At 38.9% G+C, this 25,341-nt stretch overlaps 1 protein-coding gene across 1 annotated transcript in view; it reads left to right on the top strand.

Moving 5' to 3' along the window:
* HSD17B12 (hydroxysteroid 17-beta dehydrogenase 12) overlaps positions 1-25,341 on the top strand; it is a gene marked incomplete at both ends in the record, with an annotated part of 127,413 nt that overhangs the window by 95,294 nt on the left and 6,778 nt on the right. Inside the window, 3 exons of the mRNA XM_084236084.1 lie at positions 10,025-10,059; positions 16,967-17,048; positions 18,628-18,693. Of these exons, the coding sequence (XP_084092210.1) occupies positions 10,025-10,059; positions 16,967-17,048; positions 18,628-18,693 (183 nt within the window). The remainder of the gene's footprint in view (positions 1-10,024; positions 10,060-16,966; positions 17,049-18,627; positions 18,694-25,341) is intronic.

The following is a 25,341-nucleotide window of genomic DNA, read 5'->3' as shown; positions in this document are numbered from 1 at the left end:
AATTATGAAAAAACAAGCCCCTAGGTCCCACATTCCAGTGGAGGAATAATAGAAGTGAAATACACTGAGCAGCGAAATCGTAGGTCATCCCCATCAGACGAGGTGGTGGTGAGCACTCCAGAAGAATAATGGGGAGGAAATAGTTATCAGAATGGTTTTGATGCTTAATCATGGTCCATTTTAGCTTTCCCAGGCCACTATCTCTCTGGTTCCATCTGGTTATTTAACTTTTCAATCTTAGCTGGTAATTGAGGATTATTCCTTCCTTCCCTCCCAATGACTTGCCGAACTGGCTTCCCCTTTACTCAACAGGCAACTATTAGCTTGTGGCAACCCCTGGGTGTTTAGAAGCCAGGTCTCTTGCTCTTCCAATGTTGCCCTCAAATCTTTCAGACTTAAATTTAGTCTTGTCCTTTTCTGAAGAGCAGGTAAGCACTAAGAGAAGAGCAGGGATGTGGAAATTCCATATAGGTACCAATATGGCAGGCAGATTGGCCTTAAACTGGAAGTGAGGTCCTACAGGTGAGGGCTTTTTGCTTGTGATTTCAGATGCGGGAATCTAAGATAATGACCTTCCAACCAGAAATGGCAGAGTTTAAAGATAATTAAATCTCCAGATATTGAAACGCTCTTCTAAAATAGTTCCGGTTTTATGCCTGGAGGGGTTTCCATCTCAGAACACTGAAAGCATTTGCAAGTGAAATTGTTGTGCTGCTATAGAGCACTATTAGAGGAATCATGGGATGTCGAAGTCCCCCACCTGCAGAGGCAGGTAAACACAGGTCCAGTTTCAATAGGATGTACCCTCCCAACATATTTTGGTGGCTTAAGCCATGTTTTCAAATTTGGGATATTTTACACTCAAATATCTCACATTTCTTGGAAACATCTGAAAATTGAGTACCACCAACCTGAACTGCGTCACAGCCACAAGTGGCTAGAGCTGAGTAGCAGCTGAGATGCTTAGTAGTTAGGGCTGTGCTCCCCAGATGACCTCAGTCATTCCTGTTACCTTTCTGACTGTTTTGGGCTTTTGACTTTGCATTCCCCTGTTCAATAATTCCAAGTATTTAATCTACTCAAACTGAATAACTGCTTGGTAGAGTTGAAGGATTAGAGTGACTTTGACTCTCTTCCATCCCTATGATTCTTTGAAATCGAAGCACTCAAAAGTATGAGGTCCTGTGCATGCTTTAGAAAGCTAATTTATTCCCTTTTAATATCAATGTGTATCCATTGTATGTCACTCAGTTGGAAGTGCATAATACTATATACCCTGTCCAGAGTGTAGATAATAAATGTTTGGATGGACAGACACACAGGAAAGCATATTTCCTTTTTCTTGCATGGATTTGCCTCTGACATGTGACACTGTACCAGTAGGGGGAGCCCTCTATTAATTTGGAAATCTGTGAGAACAATCACTGTTCAGGAATCTAATTGTATTTAATTTAGGGGTTATGCTGAGAATTTATTGCCCCCCTACGCCTTGAATTCAAGTTGTCTGCCCCAAGAATTCAAGTTAACCACATTAAGAAATTAATAAGTTACAGAAAGAAGAGTAGGGCCTCAGCCAGGGCTTTTCTACCTGAAGACAATTCCAAGTTACTATCTAGAGTCTTTTAATCCATTTTGAAAGCAGCTATCATGTGCCTAAAAATTTCCAAATTGTTGGGTACATTTAGCCTTAAGGGTCTCATAGTAATGGGCTGTTTCAGACATAACTACAAAATAATGGGCTTGCCAAACTGCATAACACCCACTCTTCCAATGGTTTTCTTCTTCAACAAATGAGGGAGTAGTTGTAGATTGCTTCTAAGGTTCTTTCCAGCTCAAAGTAAAGCTAACGTTTAGGAAAAATGCCTCATCTCTTGGGGGAAAATGCAAAAATCTTTGCAAAGTTAAGGGAATAATTTTTCTTTCTAAAAATCTGTCACTTTCTCAGAAGTCAGCTTATTTTGGGAAAATTTAAGTAACAGGAACTCTTAGCATATTGTCATACACTAAACTTGGAGAAACAATGTGTGATGGTATATGCTTTGCTTTTGTTTTTATAGTTTATAAATGATGGCTATGGGTTCATCACTATTAATTGGCATTCTTTTTCTTTTGTTAAATTATTTTGGCCTATATTAAATCAGAATTTATTACAGTAGGTAAAACGTTTTTATGATTGGGGCTGAGTTTCAAGTTAAGTAATATGGGGCAGGGAGAATGGCAAGCAGAGCTCTTCAGTTCCACAAAGACGGAAACATTAATAAAGAGGGAAATCAAATAGTATTCAGAGATCTCAAAGCACTTTAAAAACTTTATCTAATGAAGCTTTTTACCCCCTGTGTAGTAAATACTCTGTTAGTCATAAATGTGAGATTCTAAGAATTTCCAGTTAAGTCGTGTTCTCAATACCAGAGCTTAAATTATGCAGTTTGCCAAAAGAAAGGAGCACTGTGTCATTCTAATGTGGCCACATCTGACTTCTCCAAAACAGGCTCTGTCACACTGTTGTTTATGTAATTCTTTTCACTTATACGATGATTGTTAGTTACTGTTAATGATTCCAATTGAAACCATGTTTAAAGCATTTGTATCTGTTCCTTTCTAATCTTATAGGAGTTCATTTTTCAGTGGCTTTAATTCCAATCCTGTTAACTCCAAGCCGGTTTTTCTGGGGTAGCAGGCAGGGCAGAAGTGGACTAAGTCGCTGTTTGAGGTGTCCTACATATTAAGTATCCTGGATTCTTGGACTTTGCCCAAATTCTAGGGCAATTTGTTAGACTTTATTTTCCACTTATATATGAGGTGATACAGGTGACTTCTTTTGTGTCTTATTTAACTGAATTATTTTGGATTTTAATGTTTTCATTTGGGGTTTTGGTTGTCTTTTGGAGTATTATGCAATAATGTTTTTTAGTATACTGTTCTCCTCTCCAAAATGACCAAATGAGGTTGGTTACATGATACAAAAATAATTTGCTTGTAAAAATAAATTACTTGCTTGAAAAAATAAAATAAATTACTTGCTTGTAAAGTAATTTGCATAATTAGTGTAATTAGCTCGTGTTACCAGTTTTTATAGTAAACTAAAAAGTGGAAGTCCTCGATTAGTTTTTGAGTATTAAAAAAGTTCCTTCTGGGCCTTCCTGGTGGTGCAAGGGGTTAAGACACAACCTATGAAGCTATCCGCAGCCACTACAGCACGAGTTCGATCCCCGACCAGCCAGGGAGCTACCCACGTGGCGCAGCAGACCTCTCCTGTCTCGCCCCTGCTCCCCTCAGCAGTGTATTTCAGTCAATCTGCCTGTTCTATTCCCCACTTTGTCTCTGGTGAATCCTCTCACCCTCCCCACCTCTGGCCTATACCCCAGTTCTTGTATGCATAAATAATAAATAAATCTTTAAAAAATATAGAATTGTCCCTTCTTTAAATTCTGAGTTACTGATGCTACAGAATTAAAAGATGTAAATGTGGAAAAAAATATCATGTTAATTTCTTTTAGAAATGAGATTAATTGTAGGGCTTTCCTGAATGCAAAAACAATGCAAGATAGTCACCTTAGAAGTATTTAGAACACTAGGGAGAAAAAATAAATCATTTCTAACCCAGCCACATTTTTACAAGTTGTTCCTAACCCATAGCATTTAAATTTTACATTTTTTATTTTTTATTCTATTTTATTTTTAAACATTTATTTATATATATTTTACACCATTGTTCATTTTTGTATAATATTTGCTTTCTCATCTCAGATGTAGTTCATCCGTGCACCATTACTGTAGTCCCTTGTGCTCTTAAGCCCCCTGTTTTGATCTTTCTCCTCCCCTGAAGAATGTCTCTGATTTATAGTTACCTTAGTTTAAGATTTTTCCAGATCTCTCTTGGCTAGTCAATGTATTGTTGAGTTAGTTATCCTTACCAAATGATCTAATAATACTGGTTTTATTTTTGTATTAACTAAGTGGGTCTCATTTATTTTTCAGGGAGAATATATATAGTTGTGGCAATGATTACCAGTAAATATTTTACACTTGAAATGGGAATATTTGGTGTTCCTGAAACTGATTCTAATTGAGCTATCATTGATAAAGTTTTCTTTTATATTTGTATGCTGTATGGCCAGCTTGCATACAAAGTGATGTGATATATCTGTGCAAGATAACATATTTTGACCTTTTGCTCCCTTTGATTTTAGACTTCTAGAACTTTTTTTGTGGTGAGGATCAATGAAATTGTCATAGAAAAGTTTACCTTCATAAATAGAAACAGTTTTTTCTGCAAAATTTTGAAGTTCTTGTTAGCATAGAGGTAGAGTACAGCAACTTTTCTCTACTTTTCAGGAAAGCATTAAATAATAACTATTTGCTATAAAATTGTTGGTTGTTTACTTTTTGAAACAACTCCAATGTAAAAGGAAAGCAAATACACTTACTTACTTGCTACTTTTTCTGATATTCTTAACCACTGAACTTACAAATGATGATAATCTCATTTTAGCAGTATCTTAAGGGGAACAAAAATTTCCTGGTACAGCAATTATCACCTGCAGATAGCCTAAAGTAAGTATATTGAGTTAACTCCAGAAACAGCTTGTGAACTGTGAAATGGAGTTCAGATAGTGAGATTTTGCAGAAATGCTTGGAATATGGTATAAAAAAAACCCATATTAAGATACCATCCAATTCGTATAAAGTAAGAACATGAATAACTTAGTTAAAATATTCATATGTAAAACTCAGTATTAAAAAGAATTTGTCATGATAGTAGTATAAACAGTAAAGTCTCTCTGCTTAAGCATTAAGAATATTAAGAATTACTTGTTTATACATTCCCAAACAGTGAACGCCTGAGATTAAATTTATTATGCCTTCTGATTTAAGTATAGATGAAGGTAATTTATAAAAGGTTAACTTCTCTCAGGCTTTTCAAAAATGTTGTTATTTGACAGATCAAAAAAAGGTGTTCCATTTTATGGCAAGGGGAAATAATTTAGAGCCAGAATCTTTTTTTTTTTTTTTTTTTTTGGTCAGGGTAGAATCTTGAATTTTCACCATCTTTTTATTTTTTTTTTAATTTTATTTTTATATTCCCCATACAATTGCAACCCCCTTATTTTGATCCCAATCCTTCCCCTCTCCGCCCCCATAGAGCCAGAATCTTAAGAAGAAAAGCCAATGAATGATGTAAAAAAGAATTTAACTTTTCATGAAAGAATGTATGTCTTTCTGAGGGGTCATTTGACCATTGAGTATTCAACAAGTCTTTTCTGGCTCTGCAATATGCATGCATTGCAAACGCTGCTTCTGCCTTTGGTTAAGTTATTAAAACTCCTTGTTTAATTCACATGTATAAAGAATGTATTTTGGTGCTTGCATTAGTAACACGTATACGAAAAATACACAGAGCATGGCCTGTGTAAGGATGGCTTACCAATTCATGAAGTGTTTCATATTTTTATATTAATTAACTGTATTGTGGTAATCTGAATTTCATGATCTACACATAATTCAAATCATTATGTTGTATACCTTTTAATACAAAGTTGTGTTAATTATATCAATAAAACTGAGGAAGGAGGAATATACTTTGAACATGTCAATACATTGAAGATCATCAAGAAAACATTTTATGTTTAACATGCTGTTGGTGTAATTTTGTAGGCATGATATAAGATATTATATATAAGATATTATAGATTATATTATAAGATATAAGATATTATAATATCTTATATATATATAAGATATATATATATAAGATATTATAGGGTTTTATTTTATCTCTATATTCTGGATAGTTTTTGCCATTCAGAAAGAAGATATTTAATATATGACATGCATGTGGTGTAAGAAAAAAAAAATAGCTCCAGTGTATGCATTTATATTTCCTCAATATTCCAGCTTAAATTGATATTTCTTACTGGACTCTAAAATGTGCAAATTTATGTCTTGAAAAAAATCTGAATTGAGCTTGAAAACTCTGTACCATGAATTATTGATGTTCATATGATAAAAAGACCCCTGGTCAGAATAAAAGACTTCATCTGCACATTTAGTGGATTTCCTGGTAGTTCTTCAGATTGGAACTGTCTACAAATCCCACCCCTTCTCTTCTCCTTGTGTGTCGACAAGTTCAGCAGCTACCCCTGTGAACTCTAGTTCACACACATACACACACACCCCTACTCCTGGATAAGAACATTTTATTGTCAGTCTTCCTCATTTTGTTTCTGGTGATCTCAGGCCTTTATGGGAACTGAGTAACAGCTTCTCTTCACCAAATACTCTGGGATCTCTGTAATACTTTAGCTAAACAGAGTGGTCCCCTGATGAAATGTGCTAAATAAAAAATATTTTCATAATGTGCTAAATAAAAATATTTTCAGAATCTGCTAAGAATGCACAACAAAACAGTCCCCAACTTCCAGTATGCCTGACATATATGTTTGTGCTAGCATGATACAATAGGACATACAAACTGCATGGCATAAATAGCAAGAAGCTGTGTTTTTTACTTCTTTGTGTACTTCATTCAAAAAGATGTTTTTACATGCATTAGCTCTGTAGCATCCATTGTAGTTTCCTGCAGCCCTTTTCCTTTTTGCATTCTGTTCCTTCTGTCAGATTTTTTTCTGCCTCATGAACTCCTATTTATTCTTTTAGAACATAACTGAAACACAATCTCTACCTGATTCTGTAGATGTAGCAGTCTTCCTGTGCTTGGGTATGTTCGTCCATTCATAGCATTGTCTTGTGATGATTTATGTATCCGATCTCCTGCTTAATTATGAGCTCCCACCACCCAGCCTAGGCTTACGTATATAATATGGCTTTTACTGAACAGAAGAAAGTCTCCTTATTGCTTCATGTTGCCCCAGGCCATAAGTTGATGTGTATAGAGCATTTTGAGAGTTCCTTTCTCTCCTGGGTTTGATAAAATACTATCAAGTGGATTTTGTGACTACAGTTCTTAAACTCTTATTCATATAATTATTATTATGATTTTTAAAAAGGAGTTTTGTTGATGAATAATTTATATACCATAAAATCCATCCATTTTAAGTGCAATTCAGTAGTTTTTAGCAAATTTACAGAGTTGTGCAATCAATGCTACAGCCCAATTTTAGAACAATTGCTCTAGCCTAGGAAGATCCTAATTGAGGTATATGAAAATATTGATGCAACTGTTTGGAAACATCTGTGTGATGAACTGAACTAGGTGACCTCAAGATGCACCAGTGTTTTTGGCTCTAAACTGCTTGAGCACAGCATTCTTGAAGGAGGCCTAGATATTTAGTGATATTGTGTCCTAAAGAACAGTGCTTGCTGATGGTTTCTCATGAGAGGCTTACTCTGTGACCTGCACTATGCTAAATCTGTTACATGCATGGCCTCATCTGAGATTCAGGATATAATAATCTGTAATGCAGATACCGTCTCCACTTAATACATTAGAACTCAAGAAGAAAATAAGAAATGAACTCAAGGTCGACCACTACTAACTGGAAGAGACTGGGACTTAGACTTGAACATGACCTGATTCGGGATTTGACCTAACTGTGTACTACGCCTGCCTTATAGGTTCAGTAGTTATCTGTTGTGTTCTTATGAAAAGACAAATCTTGTAATTACATTTGAACAGTTGTTTTTTTTTTAAATTTTTTTTAATAGAGGCATGTTTTATTTATTTGTTTGTTTGTTTGTTTTGTTTGTTTGTTTGTTTATACATGCACTGGGTACAGTCAGAAGCGCGGGAGGGTGAGAGAATTCACCAGAGCCAGAGCGGGGAGCAGAGCAGGCAGAAGGACCGAGGTACACTGCTGAGGGGAGCAGCAGGCGGCAGGAGAGGTCTGCGCGCCATGTGGGACCCTCCTCTGGTGGCCGGGGAGCAGCCGGGGATCGAACCAGCGCTGCAGAGGCCGCGGGCAGCTTCGCAACCCAGCGCTCAACCGCTGCGCCACCGGGGAGGCCCTGAACAGTTGTTTTTTAACCTGAGAAGAGATAATGGTGTTGAAATGATAAAAACCCTGAAATCAGCCTTTTTTTTTTTTTTTAAACTTAGTTTGAAGCCCAATGGGCTTTTTTTGAATTGGGTCAAGCAAACCTAGAAGAAAGAAGAAATAGGAGTGTGTTTTTAAAACTGTAAAGTATTGAGGCTATTTTCATTGTCATCATGATTTTTGATTGAGTTTACTTTGGGAATTGTTTCTCTTAAGTCTTAACAATGTTAGCATTGGTTGATACAAGTGGTCAGTTACATTAGTTCACATGTTGGTTTGGCTGCCTTGGCAGAGATGTAGAGTGACTTAAACCAAATAGAAATTGCAGATAAAAAGCTGGGCAGGTAATCCAGATTTGGCATCGTCTTAGGGATCCTGCCTCTTTATCTCATTGCTCTGCCATCATTAGATGTGGCTTTCATTTCTAGGTCTAAGTTAACTGTTTCAGCTCCCTCCATCACGTCCTCACCAAGCATCAAGAGGAGAATAAGGTACAGAGAAAGATGGACATTCCCCCTCTCTTTTTAGGGCATGACTAAGAAATACATCTATTCATTTCACATCTTATTATAAGACTTAGTTTATAGGACCATATGCACTGTGAAAGAGCTGTAGAAAATATTTTTTTTATTAGCTATCAGTGAGGGTGGGAAAGATGCCATATACAACTGAAAATTCAGTTGTTGTATGTTAAGGACAGAATGAATGTTAGGAAACAGTGGGCGATCCGTGCCCCATTATTCTAGGAAGATGAGTTTAATATGAAAACATAGACTTGTATATAAGGAAAGTGAGCTATGGGGTGCTTTAGGCCAGACTCTTTGCTGTATTTCTTTTCATCTGGGCCAGAAGATTGGATACAAGTCCCCTTCTGTTGAAATGATTCCTGCAGACTCTGAGGACACTTTGACTATTTCTAAGTCGGTGGTGTGTCAGAATATATTTTATAACATGGTGTCAATTTGAACTCATGTTTTTTCTGGAAAAGTGAATGCAGCAGCTCTAGGCTGGACATCTGGGTTGGGTTTTCCTCTGTAAAGTCAGGATACATTTTCTCACTTAACAATACTTCTAGGGACAAAAATCCTGTTGTCATTAAGAGTACTATTTTAGTTGTCATGCTATTATTCCAGACAGAAGGCTTAAAACTCCTGTTAAGTGTACATGCAAACTTTTCTGTGACAAAACAGCTCTTGTGTCATTGAAAACCGATTGTACCTAGGACAATTGAAGATACCATATTGTAACCTGGGGACTAAACTATGATGTGGGCCAATGGATGTCTTTAACTTTTTTTGTAGTTAATAGTATCTTAAAGCAGTTGAAAAGTCATGTTTCTCATCATGCTATGTGTATTTAGTCAACAATTTTGAAGTGATTTAAACATGCATGTGTTTTTGTGTGATTTAACATGTTTTTGTGTGATTTAACATGTGATTTAAACATGCATTTGTTTTTCATCTTTGGTTTTGAGGATCACAGATAACCATAACTTTCTTTAAGGATTAGGTTTTTTTTTGCAACTAACTAGACCAACAAGAAAAATGAATTTGTGAAGAGACACATACTATTTCCCAACGTGGCACTTGATGGCATTTTTCTATAGCCTTTTTTGATAGGAAAAGATCGCTTGAGTTCTTGGGATTAGAATACTTAACGTAATCTTCTGATAGCAGCTGTTTCTTGTGGTAACTATGTCCTTTTTTGAGGGTACATTTTGGAAGCCATAGATTTTACCATAAATCCTGAATTATTTGAAAATCTATGTGCCAGCATTGCATGGCAGGTAACACTAATTCTAGCCACGTTCACTCAAGAACTCGCAGGGTTATGTCCAATGATTTCCTGTGATTCCTTGATATGCCCTCTCGAGACAGCCACTTTATACAGTGCATCAAATCAGCTGCTGTCTGTGGAAGTGGCAGTGGTTCCGTGATTCCCCTCTTTTTTGTGGGGGTGGGTTCTCTTTGCTCTTTATCTATTGCCTACACCCTCAGCCGTCATGAATGTTTTGTTTTTCTCTCTTGCAGATGACACGATTGGTGCTGCCCGGCATGGTAGAAAGGTGAGTCACAAGCTCACACACAAACACTAGAGAGACAGAGCTCATGATTATTTATAGGGAGAATCCTTTCTTTGAAAAATTCATTAAAGTGACTAATGAACCTGTCCTCCATGTCTTAGTGACAGAGTAATGTGCCTGGCGAGTCACACGGTGGAGCGTGAGTCATCCAGTGGTGGAGGCCTTTTCCACTCGATTCCCTTTTTATTTCCCTCTCCAGCGTTGCGGTGGTTCCTTTAGATCAGGATTAAAAAGTCTGCCTGAGTCACCATCACTAACTCAATTGCCTGCTATTCTGAGGGGGCGGATAGAGTTCCTGGGATATTCCCGGGAAGACCTTCTTAAAGCTGTATGCATTCAGAGCCAAACCCCTGGAGTTTTGTGGGGGGGAAAAAAGCCCATCTTCTGGCTCTTATTGGGAGAAGGGATGTGTGAGGAACTTAGACGTGTTATAATGTGGTTAAGCAACATCAGATGTGCCGTTGGGGGAAAGGGCTATGTCCACTAGTTCCATCTGTATTCCCATTTGAATTGGGTCCATTAGGCTATGCTGGGTGACTTATTTTGATAGAGAAACAATTTATAGACTTCTTAAATTAGAAATAGCATAAAATTTAAAATTGTAGTGAAGCTTTGTTATTCCCTTGGAAAAGCTTGAATGACATCTACGTCTTCAAAGAAAACCTGTTGAAAAGAGCTGGGCTTGCATCTTGAGCTAGCTTGATTATTTGCTACTTTTAGGGCTTCATGCTTATCTTTCATCTGCAAAAGAGCTTTGGGTTTGGAGAGAAGCAAAGGAATCACAGCGTTGGAAAGGGCAGACCCAAGGGCCAAGGGCCCCACTTCAGGTTTCTCTACTGAATCAACTTCAGGCAGGGATTACAGCTGTTTATGAGTAGGTATCAATGCTGGGTGTTGTGCTATGAACCTGGAATGTTAGAACCTATTTAAACTTTGACAGCTTCTCATTCCTTTATAGATGAGAAAACCGAAGTTAGGAATCCATTTTGCTTGCATCTGCAGCGTCCATTGAGAAGCTGCATCTTTGCAAGACTCTTTTTTATGTGGTTTTGTATATTTTAATTGCTTTAGTAAAAATTCCCTTAAAGATGTTCACACTGCTTTTTGTTGGATGACTGTGAGAGCGCACCCTTTGTGGTCAGAGGTGGAAATGATAGCAGAACAGCTCAGACAGGATGAAAATCTGGTGCCATCTTAACTCTAGTTTTGACATCTGCAAGTGACATGGTCTTAATTCAGGGTAGTAAGTCCACCCAATAAAAGGAAATATTTCTAAACCACAGAGGTATTGTAAAAGGAAGTGGTGTGTGTTGGTGAAAACAATATCAAAAGATTATGGTTTTGAAATCATCTAGCAAACCCTACTTGGGCTCAAAGAGTCATAGATTTTCCATACTTTAAATGAACTGAAGCAAGCTTCCCTCCCTTGACAGATAAAAAGTGAGCCCCCAAAAGATTGTGTGCTATGAAGTTTCAAAATTAATAAATGGTACAAACATAAGGTGCTAGGAACTTTCCTCCTATCTGTAGACCTAGCTGCAGTGATCAGTTATAGCTGGGGCATTATGTAAAAAGTAAAAATTGCAGAGAAGAGGATCTATCCACTCAACAGGCATTCATTAAGTGAACTTTACTGTGGTGTATACAGAAAATGAATTGGATCCTTGCCTTTAAGAAATCAAGTTGATTTTAAACTGATGTGGAGAAATGATCTGGTGGAAAGCCATCATAAATTATGAACTGAGACTGACAATTTTGGGGGTGACTGGCATTTGCTAAGAACTTGTGAGAAATGTAAAGGAATTCTATGAATCAGCACTTTGGGCTGGGAGAAGGAAAAGAAGTTACTAGTTAGTGAAGGAAGACTAACTGCTATAACAGACCAACCCAAAATCTCAGTGACTTAACAGTGAAAAGATTGATTTTCTCCTGACATCATAGCCACTGTATCAGTGGCTGGGGCTTTGCTCCACCCAACCATTCAGGAATCTCAGGCCCCTTCTACCTGGGGCTCCTCCTTCTTTTCTCCCCACTTGCAGTTTTTTGCTCAACCCTCTGTATCCCACAGAGAGATTAAAGATGATTTTATAGGCGCTTTCACGGGTCAGGCCTGGAAACTTCTGCCCACGTACCGTTGTCTAGAACTCAGTCAGTTACAGGGTAAACTTAACTCCAAGGAGTGGCAGAAATGTTAGGTGGGTGCCCAAGAGGAAAGAGAGCTCCAAGTTAACAACAGATCATCTGAAAGCCTTCTTGCTTACACATTATACGTGATTTTATTATAGCCTGCCCTTTTTACCATTCCCAAGTGGCATATCTCTTCTGGTTGGTTTTCATAGGATTTGTATCTCCATTGAGAAACAGCAGAGTCCTTTATAAAGATCCTTTGTTGTTGTTTCCCCTTTCACTGATTCTACCTGTGATGTATGAGATTTTCCAGGCCTTCTAGAACTATAGCCTGGGGCCAACTGACTATCACTAAACAAGTATCTATAATCAAACTAAGGTATTATTACCATAGAAGTAGAAAGTGCATAATTACATTATAGAGGAAACTTGCTCTTTCCACTTCCTTGGAATTATAAACATTGTGTACAGCTGGAGCCAGGAGGTGGTTGCCATAACAACCATGGAAAAGCTAAAAATAGCCTCTTTCATACTGTATTGCTTAAGGTGGAATTATGACATGTTATGGTGTTTTAGGGCAGGCAATTCTCTTTCATGTGGTAAATGTTTGCAAACTTTCTTCAACAAAGCAATATTTGTATTGGATTTGTAATATCTGTAATGTATTCAGATTGCTGGTTCTAATTATATACCTGGCCCCTGTGTTTCAGAATTCTTTTCCGACATAGAGCTCTGTTTTGATATGTTTTCTCAGTCTTTTTGAGAGTCTCTTAGAGAACTGTCTGTATCCATTTCAATATTGTGATTTTAAGCTTAAGAAAAAAAGGAGTGACCCACCAAAACCACCCTTATGCTCTCTGGGAAGAAATAGAATTATGAAGAATGGTGATGGAGTCTCTTTTACACAGTTTCCTTTGCCTGCCGTCAAACTCTTTATGTAGTTAGCTGTCCACATTAGGACTGACCCTATGTCCCAGTTCTTCTCAGAGCAGCATTTAGGCCTCCACATCCCTCCCTGCTCACTTGCAGTGTGGGGTAGTGATGCGGTTCCTAAGGAGGCAGACATCAGTGATTTATGTCAAAGGAGACCTATCACTTCCTCTAGAACAGGAGCATTTTTATAGAGCTGTGGACAAGGACATTGTCACAACCTGGTAGAGCAGGGAGGCATTTATAGAAAAACATAGACTTGGTAATTTTTTAAACCAGTTGACAATTAAGGAGAGTCTTACGATTGGGAATTTCTTGGATCTGAAGGAATTCCACTGGAAATCACAGCAACAGGAAGCTATAAATCTTAGGTACTGAATTTGATTGGGTTGGATGAGTTTAATGTTTGACTCATACAAGCGGGAGAGAAGATGGAAAAAATATGTTTCTATGAAAAGGTGTTTTCTTATCAGCAGTAGTGTTTTCTGCCCTGTTTTGCAGTATTTTAGTGCTAGTAGATTCTCAGTAATTTGCACCATTGAGACACCATCCTGTGGCTGTTAGCAAGTAAGCAGTGTGATGAATTAAGAATGTTGTATCACAGAAAATATTCTTTGACTTGTTTATTTGGATATTTGTCATAACAAACTGGAAATGTGCTGAAGGATGAGCAACGTGAGTCTTCATTATAGAGCTTCAGCAAATATTCTTAATGTACTTTCCAATCTTAGAATTGTTCCCCAAGTCCCTGGAAAATGAGAGATTAACCAGGGTTGGATTTTATGTTTGTTTCTGTGTGCAATTAAGCGCAGCCCATTTTGTCCTTCTGCTTGATATAACAGAGTTGTCATGAGCCTGGCTGTGCCATGGAAACTGGTTTGACGTCACTAATTCTGCTTAGATAGAGGATTAGAGCTAGACAAAGTGGTTGATTTTAAAGATGAGTCCTTTGTGCCTCGTAGTCCCAAATATGCATCCCCATTTCTACATAAAGAACAGTAGCTTGTACAGTACAAGGATTAATTCAGCTATACCCTGTGTTATTTATGATTCAGACAAAACTAAGTTGAATATTATTATCCTTGGAGAGAAGGAGAGAGAGAATTGTGTGCTGTTGTAAGTGGAGGTTTGCGGGGGAGGAGGGAGCTTTTTGCTACACAGACAAATAAGTGTGGGTCTTGGCAGCACAGAGTTTTTGTCTAAGGGGTGTTTTCTCTACTGTGATTTTAGTGCAGTTGTAAATGCTGCTGCTTTTATTATATCCAGTGTATCCTTGTTTTATACTTAGTATGTCGTGGATTTGTTTTGATGTAGTTTAGATATTGAGATACAGATAACGTGTTTTGAATAAAGTACCCCCCAATACTGACTTTTCGTCAAGTCAAACTAAACCTGCCTCCTAGAAATTTTAAATTGGGGTAGAATATTTGAAAACCAAAAATCTCAGCTGCCTCAAGGAGTAAACAATTAAAGGATGATGCCTGCATAATTGTGGCATATTTGATTATCACTGTATTAATTTTGAAAATGGGAGAGAAGTTTTTATTATCTTTAAATGAATTATCCTGTATTGAAATCATAGCTGTGGGGAGGGAAGTTTTAAGAGTCTATTTTGGTGAGGGTAAGATTTAATTTTTAAAATGGACTTAGTATTGTTAAACTTTAATTTTGGAAGACTTTCAAATTGCATTTCATTTGTAAAGGATGAAAATAAACAGTGTGAGATTTTGTTCAAGTGTACACACAACTGCCCCAGCCAACTTGAGTATAATAGAACACACAGTTCCACTGATAAAACCAGCAATGATGGGTGGGCTTCCATGAAAAAACATCGCCTTCTCTGCAACTGGTTAAGACTGGCTTTCCCTTCATTTGCTCTGAATGTGTGAGGACACACAATTCCTAGTTTTGTGAGAAGAGGCTAGAGTGCAACTCTGTCCAAAGCTGGAAGGATCCTTGGGGCTCACGTTGGGAGTAGGGGTTACACCTTTTCAGGATTCCAAGTTATTTCTGAGATAGCAAATTGTACTGCATAAGATAGAACAGCTCTCTTCGCTCCCACTTGAATGTTCCACCTTTGACATAAAAGGTGACACTTCTAATATATAACAAGTACTTTTCTTTCTCATTCTCTCTTCCTTTTTTTTTTAGATTTATTGAGATATATTTCATATACCATCAAATCCTCCCATTTAAAGTGTACAATTTGGTGGTTTCTAGTTTATTCCCAGAGCTCTGCAACCATCACCATAATTTAATCTCAGAACATTTTCAATACCCTAAAAAGATAAGGATATTTTAAACATCACAAATTAATACTTTATTAAAAGTCTCCTGTAACAAAACTAGTTTTCAGTCCACTTTTATCAAAGGAATTTTCACAAATATAGGTAAACTGAAATGACTACATATTCATTGTTAATTTACCAGTTTTTATGAATGAGTCGTAGCTCCTGATACAAACTTACTTTCTTTGCCTTATAGTTTAAAGAGAAAAGTCTTTTCTACCTTGAGAGAAACAAAATATTTTTTTTTCCTCTGAGAGTAAAAATACAAGAATGGCGTGATTAAATATATTGATTAAATATTTCCAACTTCAAAACCCATTTATGACATTTTTTAATTTGAGATTTGATTTCTGTGGCTAAAATTGTCATGGATTTCACAGCTTAGGGGAAGGTATGTATCAGTAGTAAGGACTTCGGTTTTAAAACAAAACCAAACGAAACTGAAAATGACTTGTGTCCAGCAGCATCCTGGTAGAGGGGCCAGACTTCCATTCGATGGTTGAAGTAACATCTGCTCTTGAGTCAGATGATGGACTAGGTACCCTTTGGGGATTATTTTCCAGATTTTTATCCAAAATAACCAGAACACCATTTAATTGTGTTACTTTTATTTTGCCTAAAAATTATCTAAATAATCCTTTTTTTTTTTTTTAAGTACTGAAAGATTGGGACCTGGGGAAAGTAAATCCAGGCAAATAACAATGGTAGAAGGAAAGGAACCTGATCTGGAGGATGGTGGTAGATGGGGTTCTGTTGTAGTAGCTGAAGAAGGGAACCCCCCAACTCCCTGGAGAAGAATGACTCTAAGTGGGGGAATCGGTTGTTGATTCTGCCCAACATTCTTAATTCCACCCTTTACCCAGCTAGCTCACAGCATTATTTTCCTCAAGTTACTTATCATTTATTTGTGGAATTGATAATTCCGTGACTTTTAACTTTTAGCTTAAGAGTTCCATTAGAAATTGAGCTTTATCTTTTAGCAAAGACACATGGTTTGCTAACCTGCTTTGTGTGCCCCCCACCCAGGGAAAGCGGGAGAGCAGTACATCACCCTGCTTGTACTGTGGGGAGTGTTTTGATAAAAAGTGTAAGACTTACGATGTCCATAAGCTTATTGTTTTGTTGAAGGAAGAAAACGTTTGCATATGTAGAATGGCAGCAAGGTAGTACGTGACATTTTGCTGCAATAAAGGCAGACAAGGAGGAAGAGACTGTTTTTTCTAGGAGTGGGAATGCTTGGTGCTGTGGCCAGAGAAGACCTTAGGGGGTGGAGATCAACTCGAGGAGACTACAGAGCTGATTCAGTGATGTCCCAGATGATGAAGGTGGGGTAATGAGCTAATCCTGAAGAAGAGCTATTTTTAGTTGATTGGGTTATGCCTCACTCACTGACCACGCATATCACATGCTGATGAAAGGCAAGGAAAGATGTGTATTACAAAAGCAGTCACGTTACTGTTTCAACAAATTCCATATCTTGAACCTGTAATTTGCAGTTGTCTGTGTAATTTCATGCTGTTTACTTGGTTCATTTTCCTTTTTAGATCTAAAGGGGCGATTCTGAACATCTCCTCTGCAAGCGGCATGTACCCAGTCCCGCTGCTCTCCATCTACTCTGCAACTAAGGTGAACAATGTTTTAGTCAGTCACACCGGAAGAAGAATGCAGAATAATCTTCAGTCTGAGAAATGTGCATAGATCTTTCTTGAAGTTCTATTCTTGGTAGTTTTCAAATGGACTGGGAAGGAAGGGAGGCATACTGAGGGGTATAAACTTTGCAAATGTAGTGCCAGATCCACAAATGCTTTTTTTCCCCTCCCTGTAGTTTACTGGTTTTCAAATTGATCTTGTACTTTCCATACAGTGCTGGTAAGGCCTGTGAGGTGAGTTGATCAGACCATGATGTTAATGAGTTTGCAACTGGGGATTTGATTCCTGCATGAGTCAAATTCATACAACATAAGTTCCAAGGCTATAGAACTCAGTAGAAGGAATGCAGCAGCCAACACACAAATATACATGGTAGGCACGAGATGGACTATGTGAGAGTGTGAATATTTTACCACATTATTCAGAATTCACAGATATCTATTGTTAGTTTAGGAGCAAGACAAGAATTTTCCAGAACTTTCTGTAAGGTGTCAAAACTTTATACACCATCATTGTTCACTTCTTTATATTACTACTAGGAAAATCATTTGGAATACATTTCCTATCACTTGCAGGTCAGTAACATCATCTTCATGTACAATGTTGAGGCCTGGAATACATCTCTGAAATGAAAATGACCATTGAGATGCTGAAATTAAACAAGTGTTTCAGGAAAAAGGAACAAAATAAAATACACAATAAGAACCTGCAATATGTCAGGGGAGGAAGAGAGCAAACATGCCTGCCTTCTTTTTCACTTGGCTCATTGTCCCCTGGAAAACACAAACAGTGACTACTGGCTTTTGAAAAAAACTTGGCCCCACTCCCACAATCTGCCAGCTTTCTATATCTCTGAAACGAAACGGCAGGGGGGAGGGGGCTGCTTGAAATGAATACCACATTTCAAGTGATTGTAAACTCTAGCTTCTTACCTGTTCTGCTCCACGGACATGAGATTCTTGCTAATTGGGACCCCAGTAGAGTCATTATTGAGACTTCGCATTTCAAATCTGAGGTTGAGTCCACCTTTGGAAAATAGAACACAGAATATTTTACAAATAGATTTAAAGTTGTACCAGCAAAGAAGGGCTGTCACACTCATCTCTACACTTCTTGGATCTTGCCATCCCAAAGGGCCCAGAGGATGCATGCTGTCTTCTCTTTACTGACAACAAAATCCCCGTAGAGCAGAGATGCATACAATTCATATGGAGTTTCTGCTTGAACGGCAAGTGAGAAGGAACGCAGCCTTTGTTACACAATAAAACGTTTCTTCTCGAAAGTAATTTTCTGGAAAAAAAAAAGAAAGAAAGAAAAGATAAGAGGAACCTTTTCCAGTTAAATCAAAATTTGATCTGGATATTACATTTAGTAGCAAATGAAAACAACTAGAGGTTTTGAGGTGTATTTTAAGGTCCCTTCTGCACTTGAAATACAAAGAATGATTAGAAACTGTGGTGTTAAATGTTTAGTTTATGAGTCTTGTTTCTGTGGGCACAAATCAGGGAGGTTGGTGTAATGTGTGTGTTTTCTTCTCACTCCCACCCCTTCCCAGGCTTTTGTAGATTTCTTCTCGCAGTGCCTCCACTATGAGTATAAGAACAAGGGCATCTTTGTGCAGGTGAGTGGAGTTTGTTTCAGTTAAGTGTCCCTGTTTTGTGTGGTTTCCACAGCAACTGTCGCTGTCTTGGCAACGAAAGAAAATCACATTCGTAAGTGAATGTGATGTTAGCACACCATTAAAGACAGGGTCTCTTTTTCCTTTATACACTTAAGTGTCTCTCTCTCTGTCTCTCTGTCTCTCTGTCTCTCTCTCTCTGTCTCTCTCTCTCTCTCTCTCTCTTTCTCTCTCTCTCTCTCTCTCTTATATACATACATATGTCTCCCCTAGAATTTTTTTAAGAATAGAGGTTTTTTTTTTTAAAGATTTATTTTTATTTATTTTTGCATACAAGAACTGGGGTACAGGCCAGAGGTGCTGAGGTTGAAAGGATTCACCAGAGAAAGCGGGGAGCAGAACACGCGGATCCACTGAAATTCATTGCTAAGGGGAGCAGCAGGCCAGACAGGAGAGGTCTGCTGCACCATGTGGGTTAGCTCTCTGGACAGGGATAGAACTCATGCTGTAGTGGTTGGCAATAGCTTGGTAGCACTGAGACTTTAACCCCCTGCACCACCAGGGAGGCTCCTCCCCAAAAATTTTTAAGTAGGGAAACCTAAAGTAGAAAAAAAATCATTGTAGACAGTTGGAGAATAATCAATGTAAGCTCTTACAGTTTTATTTTGAGAGATTAGACCCTCAAGCTCTCTGAGCTGCTAGGTGTGCCAGATCTGCCAGGACTTTCCCTAGAGCGAGGGCGGCTGCACACCCAGGATGGTGGAAGTATGGGTATGATCTTTAATTTTTTTTTAAATTGTGGTAAAATAAACACAACCAAAAAAACCATGTAAGTTATTTTCAGATATTTGATTTAGTGGCGTTGGGTAGATTCACACTCTTGTGCCATCATCACCTCCCTCTATCTCTACAACATCTTTCATCTTCCAAAACCGAACCTCTGTGTCCATTAAACAGCAGCCCCTGGTCCCTCAGCCCTGGGCAGTCACCATTTTACTCCCTGTCTGTGAATGCAACTGCCCTGGGTACCTCACCAGAGTGGAATCATCCAGCGTTTGCCTTTTTGTGACTGGTTTGTTTCATTCAGCCTGTCTGCATTCAGCCTGTGTTCATTCACGTTGTAACGTGTCAGAATAGCCTTTCTTTTGAAGGTCGAATAAAATTCCATCCTGTGTACCCCCACATGGTATTTAGCCATTCATCGCTGAGGGACATTTGTGTTGCTTCCACCTCTGGGCTTTTGTGATGAGTGCTGCTGTGAACACGGTGTACTGGTATCCTTTCGAGACCCTGCTTACTTCCTTCTTTTTAAAGTAGTAGCTTGATTGAGATTTTTTAATTAACTGGTTGATTAATTTAATTAATTTTTCATTGAGATAATATTGGTTTACAACACTGTTTCTGATTTAGGGGTGTAGGTTCAAACCTCTTCAATGTATATTACCACACCACATCTACTGCCAAAGCCCCCATCACCCCCCACCATAGTCCATGGGGACCCCCACCTCTGGGAGCCTGAGTTCTGCAGTCAGGTTCCACGAGTTTGGTTTGTCTGTTCCTTTGCTTTGCTTCTTTGTATTTCACATATGACACCCTTGTTTGTTTGTTTCTTAAGATTTATTTATGCATACAAGAGCTGGGGTACAGGCCAGAGATGCAGAGGGGTGAGAGGATTCACCAGGGACAGGGTGAGGAGCAGAACAGGCAGACTGACTGAAATACACTGCTGAGGGGAACAGCGGGCAAGACAGGAGAGGTCTGTTGTGCCATGTGGGTAGCTCCCTGACTGGCCAGGGATTCAACCGCTGCTGCAGAGACTGCAGATTGCTTCATAGTGTGGTGCTTAACCCCTTGCGCCACTAGGGAGGCCCCCTGACACCCTTCTTTAATTCTTTGGTTGTGTATTCTGAAGTGGGATTGCTGGACCATTTGGTAACTTTTTTTTTCTTTTTTGAGGAACCACCATTTATTCCCCTAATAGATGCTCTACTTTGCATTCCTGCCAGCCGTGCACAAGGGTTCTGGTGCCTCCACATCCTTGCCAGTACTTGTTATTTTCTGTTTCTGTTTTTAAACAGTAGCCATCCCAATGGGTATGAGGTGGCATCTCATTGTGGTTTTGGTTTGCATTTTTCTAATGACTAATGATGTTAATCCCTTTTCAGGTATTTATTGCCCATATTTTTAAGCTTCTTTGGAGAAATGTCTAGTCATATCATTTGCCCATTTTTTAAATAGGTTATTTGCATTTTATTATCGAATTATAGGAGTGCTTTGTGTGTGCTGGATATTAACCCTTCCTTAGGTATATGATTTGCAAATATTTTCTCCCGCTTTCTGGTTTGTCTTTTCATTCTGCCGACAGGCACCATTGATACTGGCACACTCAGTTTTGATGTAGTCCAGCTTATTTATTTATATTTTTATTGGCTATGTTTTTTGTGTGTGTGTCGTATCATTGCCAAATCTGATTGTCCTGATGCTTTCTCCCTATGTTTTCTTTCAAGAGTGTTCTAGTTTTCACTCTTATCTTTAGGCCTTTGGTCCATTTTGAGTTAATTTTTACAGAGACTTTTGATTTCATTATATCACAAGCAAATTCAGTGCTCCAACAATCCGATACGAAATACAAGAGAAAGCAAATGTAGGTGTTTTTATGGGCATCTCTCTCAAATCAGCCTTTGTTCAACACAAAGAAATAACAGCTCACAATATTCCATGCTTGGGCACAGTTTTAGCAATATCTGGGGGGAAGTTGCTGTTCTTCTCCTTTGCCAGTCCTACCCACTACCTCCCCTCCCCACATCCGGTGTTCATTATAACTTTCATTACTGTGAGCCTAGTACTTCTCTATTTGCACCCTGAAGCCCCAAATGATCAATCAAAATAATTGCAGCGAGTATCTGAGGGGATACTTTTCAGGAACAATGCTAAGCACTTCCTATGTAACATTTACTTCACTGTATCTGCTAATAATCTCATAAGATGGTGTGATTACCACCCTCTTTAAATTTATGGAAATTGGGGCTTAGGGGGATTAAGCCACTCGACCATGTTGAACCAGGACTCAAGCCCTGATCTCTTTGGCACCAAAGCCTCTGTTCTTAACCCCTGGGCTGCTTGCCGCAGGCTTCTAGAACAGGGATGAATACTGGTGGATCCATCTGTGTCCAGGCACTTGTGAAACCACAGGGTTTCCTCCCTTCTGTCTTCACACAGTCAAGATGGACCTGACACCAAATCTGCTTGTAAACCTTTTTATCCTGTGAGTAGATACTGGAGCTACATCCCCCAGTGAGAGGGAGTGGTAGTAAGAAGGGCAGGGCAATCGTGCCCTCATCTTCTAGGGTCACCTCAGAACCCGCATCCTCTAAAAACCCTATCTGAGACCCCATCTGAGATCTCACCAAGGAATCCTTCCATAGCTGATCCCTGTGGTATTATTATGATTAGCAGTTTCCAATAAACATGGTATAAAGGGGCCTGTTGGGAAAGAGGGTTCTCAATTCAAGAATCCTGAATTTTATTCTGGTCTGCCGTACATACTTCCTCCCCTTCTTGACAATAGTGATTTTTTTTTAAAAGATTTATTTATGCACACAAGAGCTGGGCTACAGGCCAGAGATGGGGGCGGGAGGTGAGAGGATTCACCAGAGACAGAGTGGGGAACAGAACAGGCAGAATGACTGAAATACATTGCTGAGGGGAGCAGCGGGGAGACGGGAGAGGTCTGCTGTGCCATGTGGGTTTCTCCCTGGCTGGCCGGGGATTGAACTCATGCTGCAGAGGCTGTGGATTGCTTTATAGTGTGGTGCTTAACCTCTTGCACCACCAGGGAGGCCCGACAATAGTGATTTTGGTGCTAGTTACTACAGTCTGCTGCAATGTAGTGTGTGTTGCCTTTTGGTAACAGTGTCTATTGTAATTGAGGCATTAATTTAATAATTGTTAAATCCCTACTGAAATTAGGCTGAATCTGAATGGTCCATTGGTGGGTGATCTGTGCTGTGGGCAGTGACTATGAGCCGGTGTTTGAATGACGAGAGGAAATGTGAGACCTTGTGAGCACAGACGAGTGGTTTGTAAACTGTTCATAGATGGAACTGTCTCTGCTCTCATTCTAGTTTGTTTCTTGCAAAGATTTTTTTTTTCCCTGCAGGTTCTCTGTCTATTAATCCTATTAATCCACAAAAACATTAGTATTTGTTTTCTGAAATATTTTCATTGGATAAGCTTTTACTTTTCCCTAATAGTGAATTATAAATTGTGATTTCATTCATCATCATTTTCCTTCATGTGAACTCAATCAAGGTTCACACTTAGAGTGAATTCGCTGGAAAAAAATGAAATCTCAGATATCTGTGAGAGGAAGTATAGTTGTTGCTACGCCATATGGCTGCGTCAGATGCTGAAGCAGGGTACCATCTCATATTAATTCTGACCGTAGGGACAAAAATAAAAATTTGGCCTAAATGAAACAGTAAAAAAGTATTGTTTTTTTCTTTAGTATGGTATTTCATGTCTGCACACTATCTGGACCAGAAGCATTTCCCAGCTGATGTCCCCTTCTGCCCTGTCCCACACACTGCTTCCCAGGTGATCTTGTTAAAAGTCAGACAACACTGCTTTCCCTTATGGTCTTCCAGTGGCTGCCATAAAATTGAGGCCCCAGAGGCCACTGCTTCTCTTGCTACTCCATCATCCCACGCTGTGCTCTGTCCAGAGTGGTCATCACGGTGTCCAGTGCATGCTCTGCCCTTTTCTATCCCCACGACAGGCTCCCCAAGGCCTCTTCAGGTCTGCTGTCTGTCCTCTCCCTATCCCATGCTCACTCGAGCCTGTGACCCCATCCTTTAAGTGCCAGGCTGCTCTGTACCTGCCCTGGGAAACTTTGGCTCAGCCACGTGGCCCATTCTTCTATACCTTCCTTTAAAAAAAAAAAAAAAAAAAGATTTATTTATTTATGCGTACAAGAACTGGGATGTAGACCAGAGGTGTGGGGGCTGAGAGGATTCACCAGGGACAGTGGGGAGCAGAACAGTCGGATCTACTGAAACACACTGCTGAGAGGAACAGCAGGTGCGACAGGAGAAGTCTGCTGTGCCATGTAGGTTAGCTCCCTGGCCGGGGAGCGAACTCATGCCATAGTGGCTGGTGATAGCTTGATAGCGCTGAGACTTTAACCCCTGAGCCACCAAGGAGACCCGCGCTATACCTTTGTTACATGCCCTTCCTTTTAGTTTGTACCTGTGCCTTATGCTCGCTGGCCCTTCTCTCTCCCTCCCTCCATTTCAATACTCTTCTGAGATAAGGGCTTTTGTATTGTTTGTCTCTGTGTTGCTAATGGCACATGTAGGTACATTGGAGACCTGACTTTTGTTTGGTCCCACAGAGGACTCTGGCCAAGCTTTGTGGTAATCAGTCATCTTTTTTGAAGGCCTTTGGAGCTTCTTGCTCTGGTCTTGAATTTTCAGTCTCTATCTCTAAAGGGCTTCCGGGCTAATGCTGTGTTGCCAGATTTCAGTTTCTTCTAATTTTGGAAGGAAAGCTTTCTTTTCAGACCTACTTCCATGTGAATGTGCACCAGATTGCTCTTGGGGAGTAGAAGAGAATATGTTTTTCAAATTCTAGGTTGTTTTATATTTTTCCTTATTAGTATTTTTTCTTTGCTTTTCTCTTTCATCTTTATCTCCACTTCTTTTCTATAATTTTGTGAGAGCCTTTAACATTTCCTTCATGAATTCAGATTTGCCATTATATAAGCATTTCCTGGAAATGCAAATAAACAGCAGCAACAGTAAATGCCCAGCAGGGGGATTTGGGGCCTGATAGACTCTGTCCTGATTGTTGAATAGAGGATAAGAAGTACTTCTTCAATAAAGCTTATTAGAAGTGTGCGCTGATGGTGAGGGCTATCTGTTCTTATAAGTGCTCTGTAATTAAAGCCTACTCAAAATTATGCTTGACTCTTTCAAAGGGCAAATCATAAATACTCTGACAGGCTGGTAGGTGGGCCCAGGACTGGCTCCTATGTGCCCTGTACTGACTAGCCACGAATGCCGAGCAAGAGAGGGCTAAGACTAAACTGATGTGCTAAACCATCCTTTTGGAGTGTTTTTTCTGTACAACTTTCACAAACCACCTCATTTTTTTTTTTTAAAGAGCTTTCTATTTGGAGATAATTTCAAATCTGCAGGAAACTTGTAAGAATACTATGAAGAATATATCCCAGTATCCACATTCGCTCATGATTAATGATGTGTTTTCTCTTTGGAAAATAAGTTGCATATATTATGGCTCTTTACCTCTAAACACTTTAGTGTATATTTCCAAAAACAAAGGATATTCTCTTATAATATATTTACCAACACTCACAGTATTTCAATCACATTTACTATCTGTATGCCTACTTTTGACCCCTATATTCTTTATAGGTTTTTTTTCCCTATCCTCTGGGAAGCACCTCAGTTGAGGGCCTGTTATATTAGTTGTCCTCTGTTTAGTTTTCTTTAATCTTAACTAGATCTTCAGCCTTTCTTTATCTTTTATGATGTGGACATTTTTGAAGAGTTCAGTACTCCTCCTGCTCTTTTTAATTGAATATTCTTCTTTTGGGGTTTACCTGATGCTTTCTCATGGTTACATTCAGGT

This window comes from Talpa europaea, assembly GCF_964194135.1.
Source record: "Talpa europaea genome assembly, chromosome: 1".
Classification (NCBI taxonomy): domain Eukaryota; kingdom Metazoa; phylum Chordata; class Mammalia; order Eulipotyphla; family Talpidae; genus Talpa; species Talpa europaea.
The sequence above is the reverse complement of the archived record's forward strand: the minus strand, read 5'-3'. Positions and strand labels throughout refer to the sequence as shown.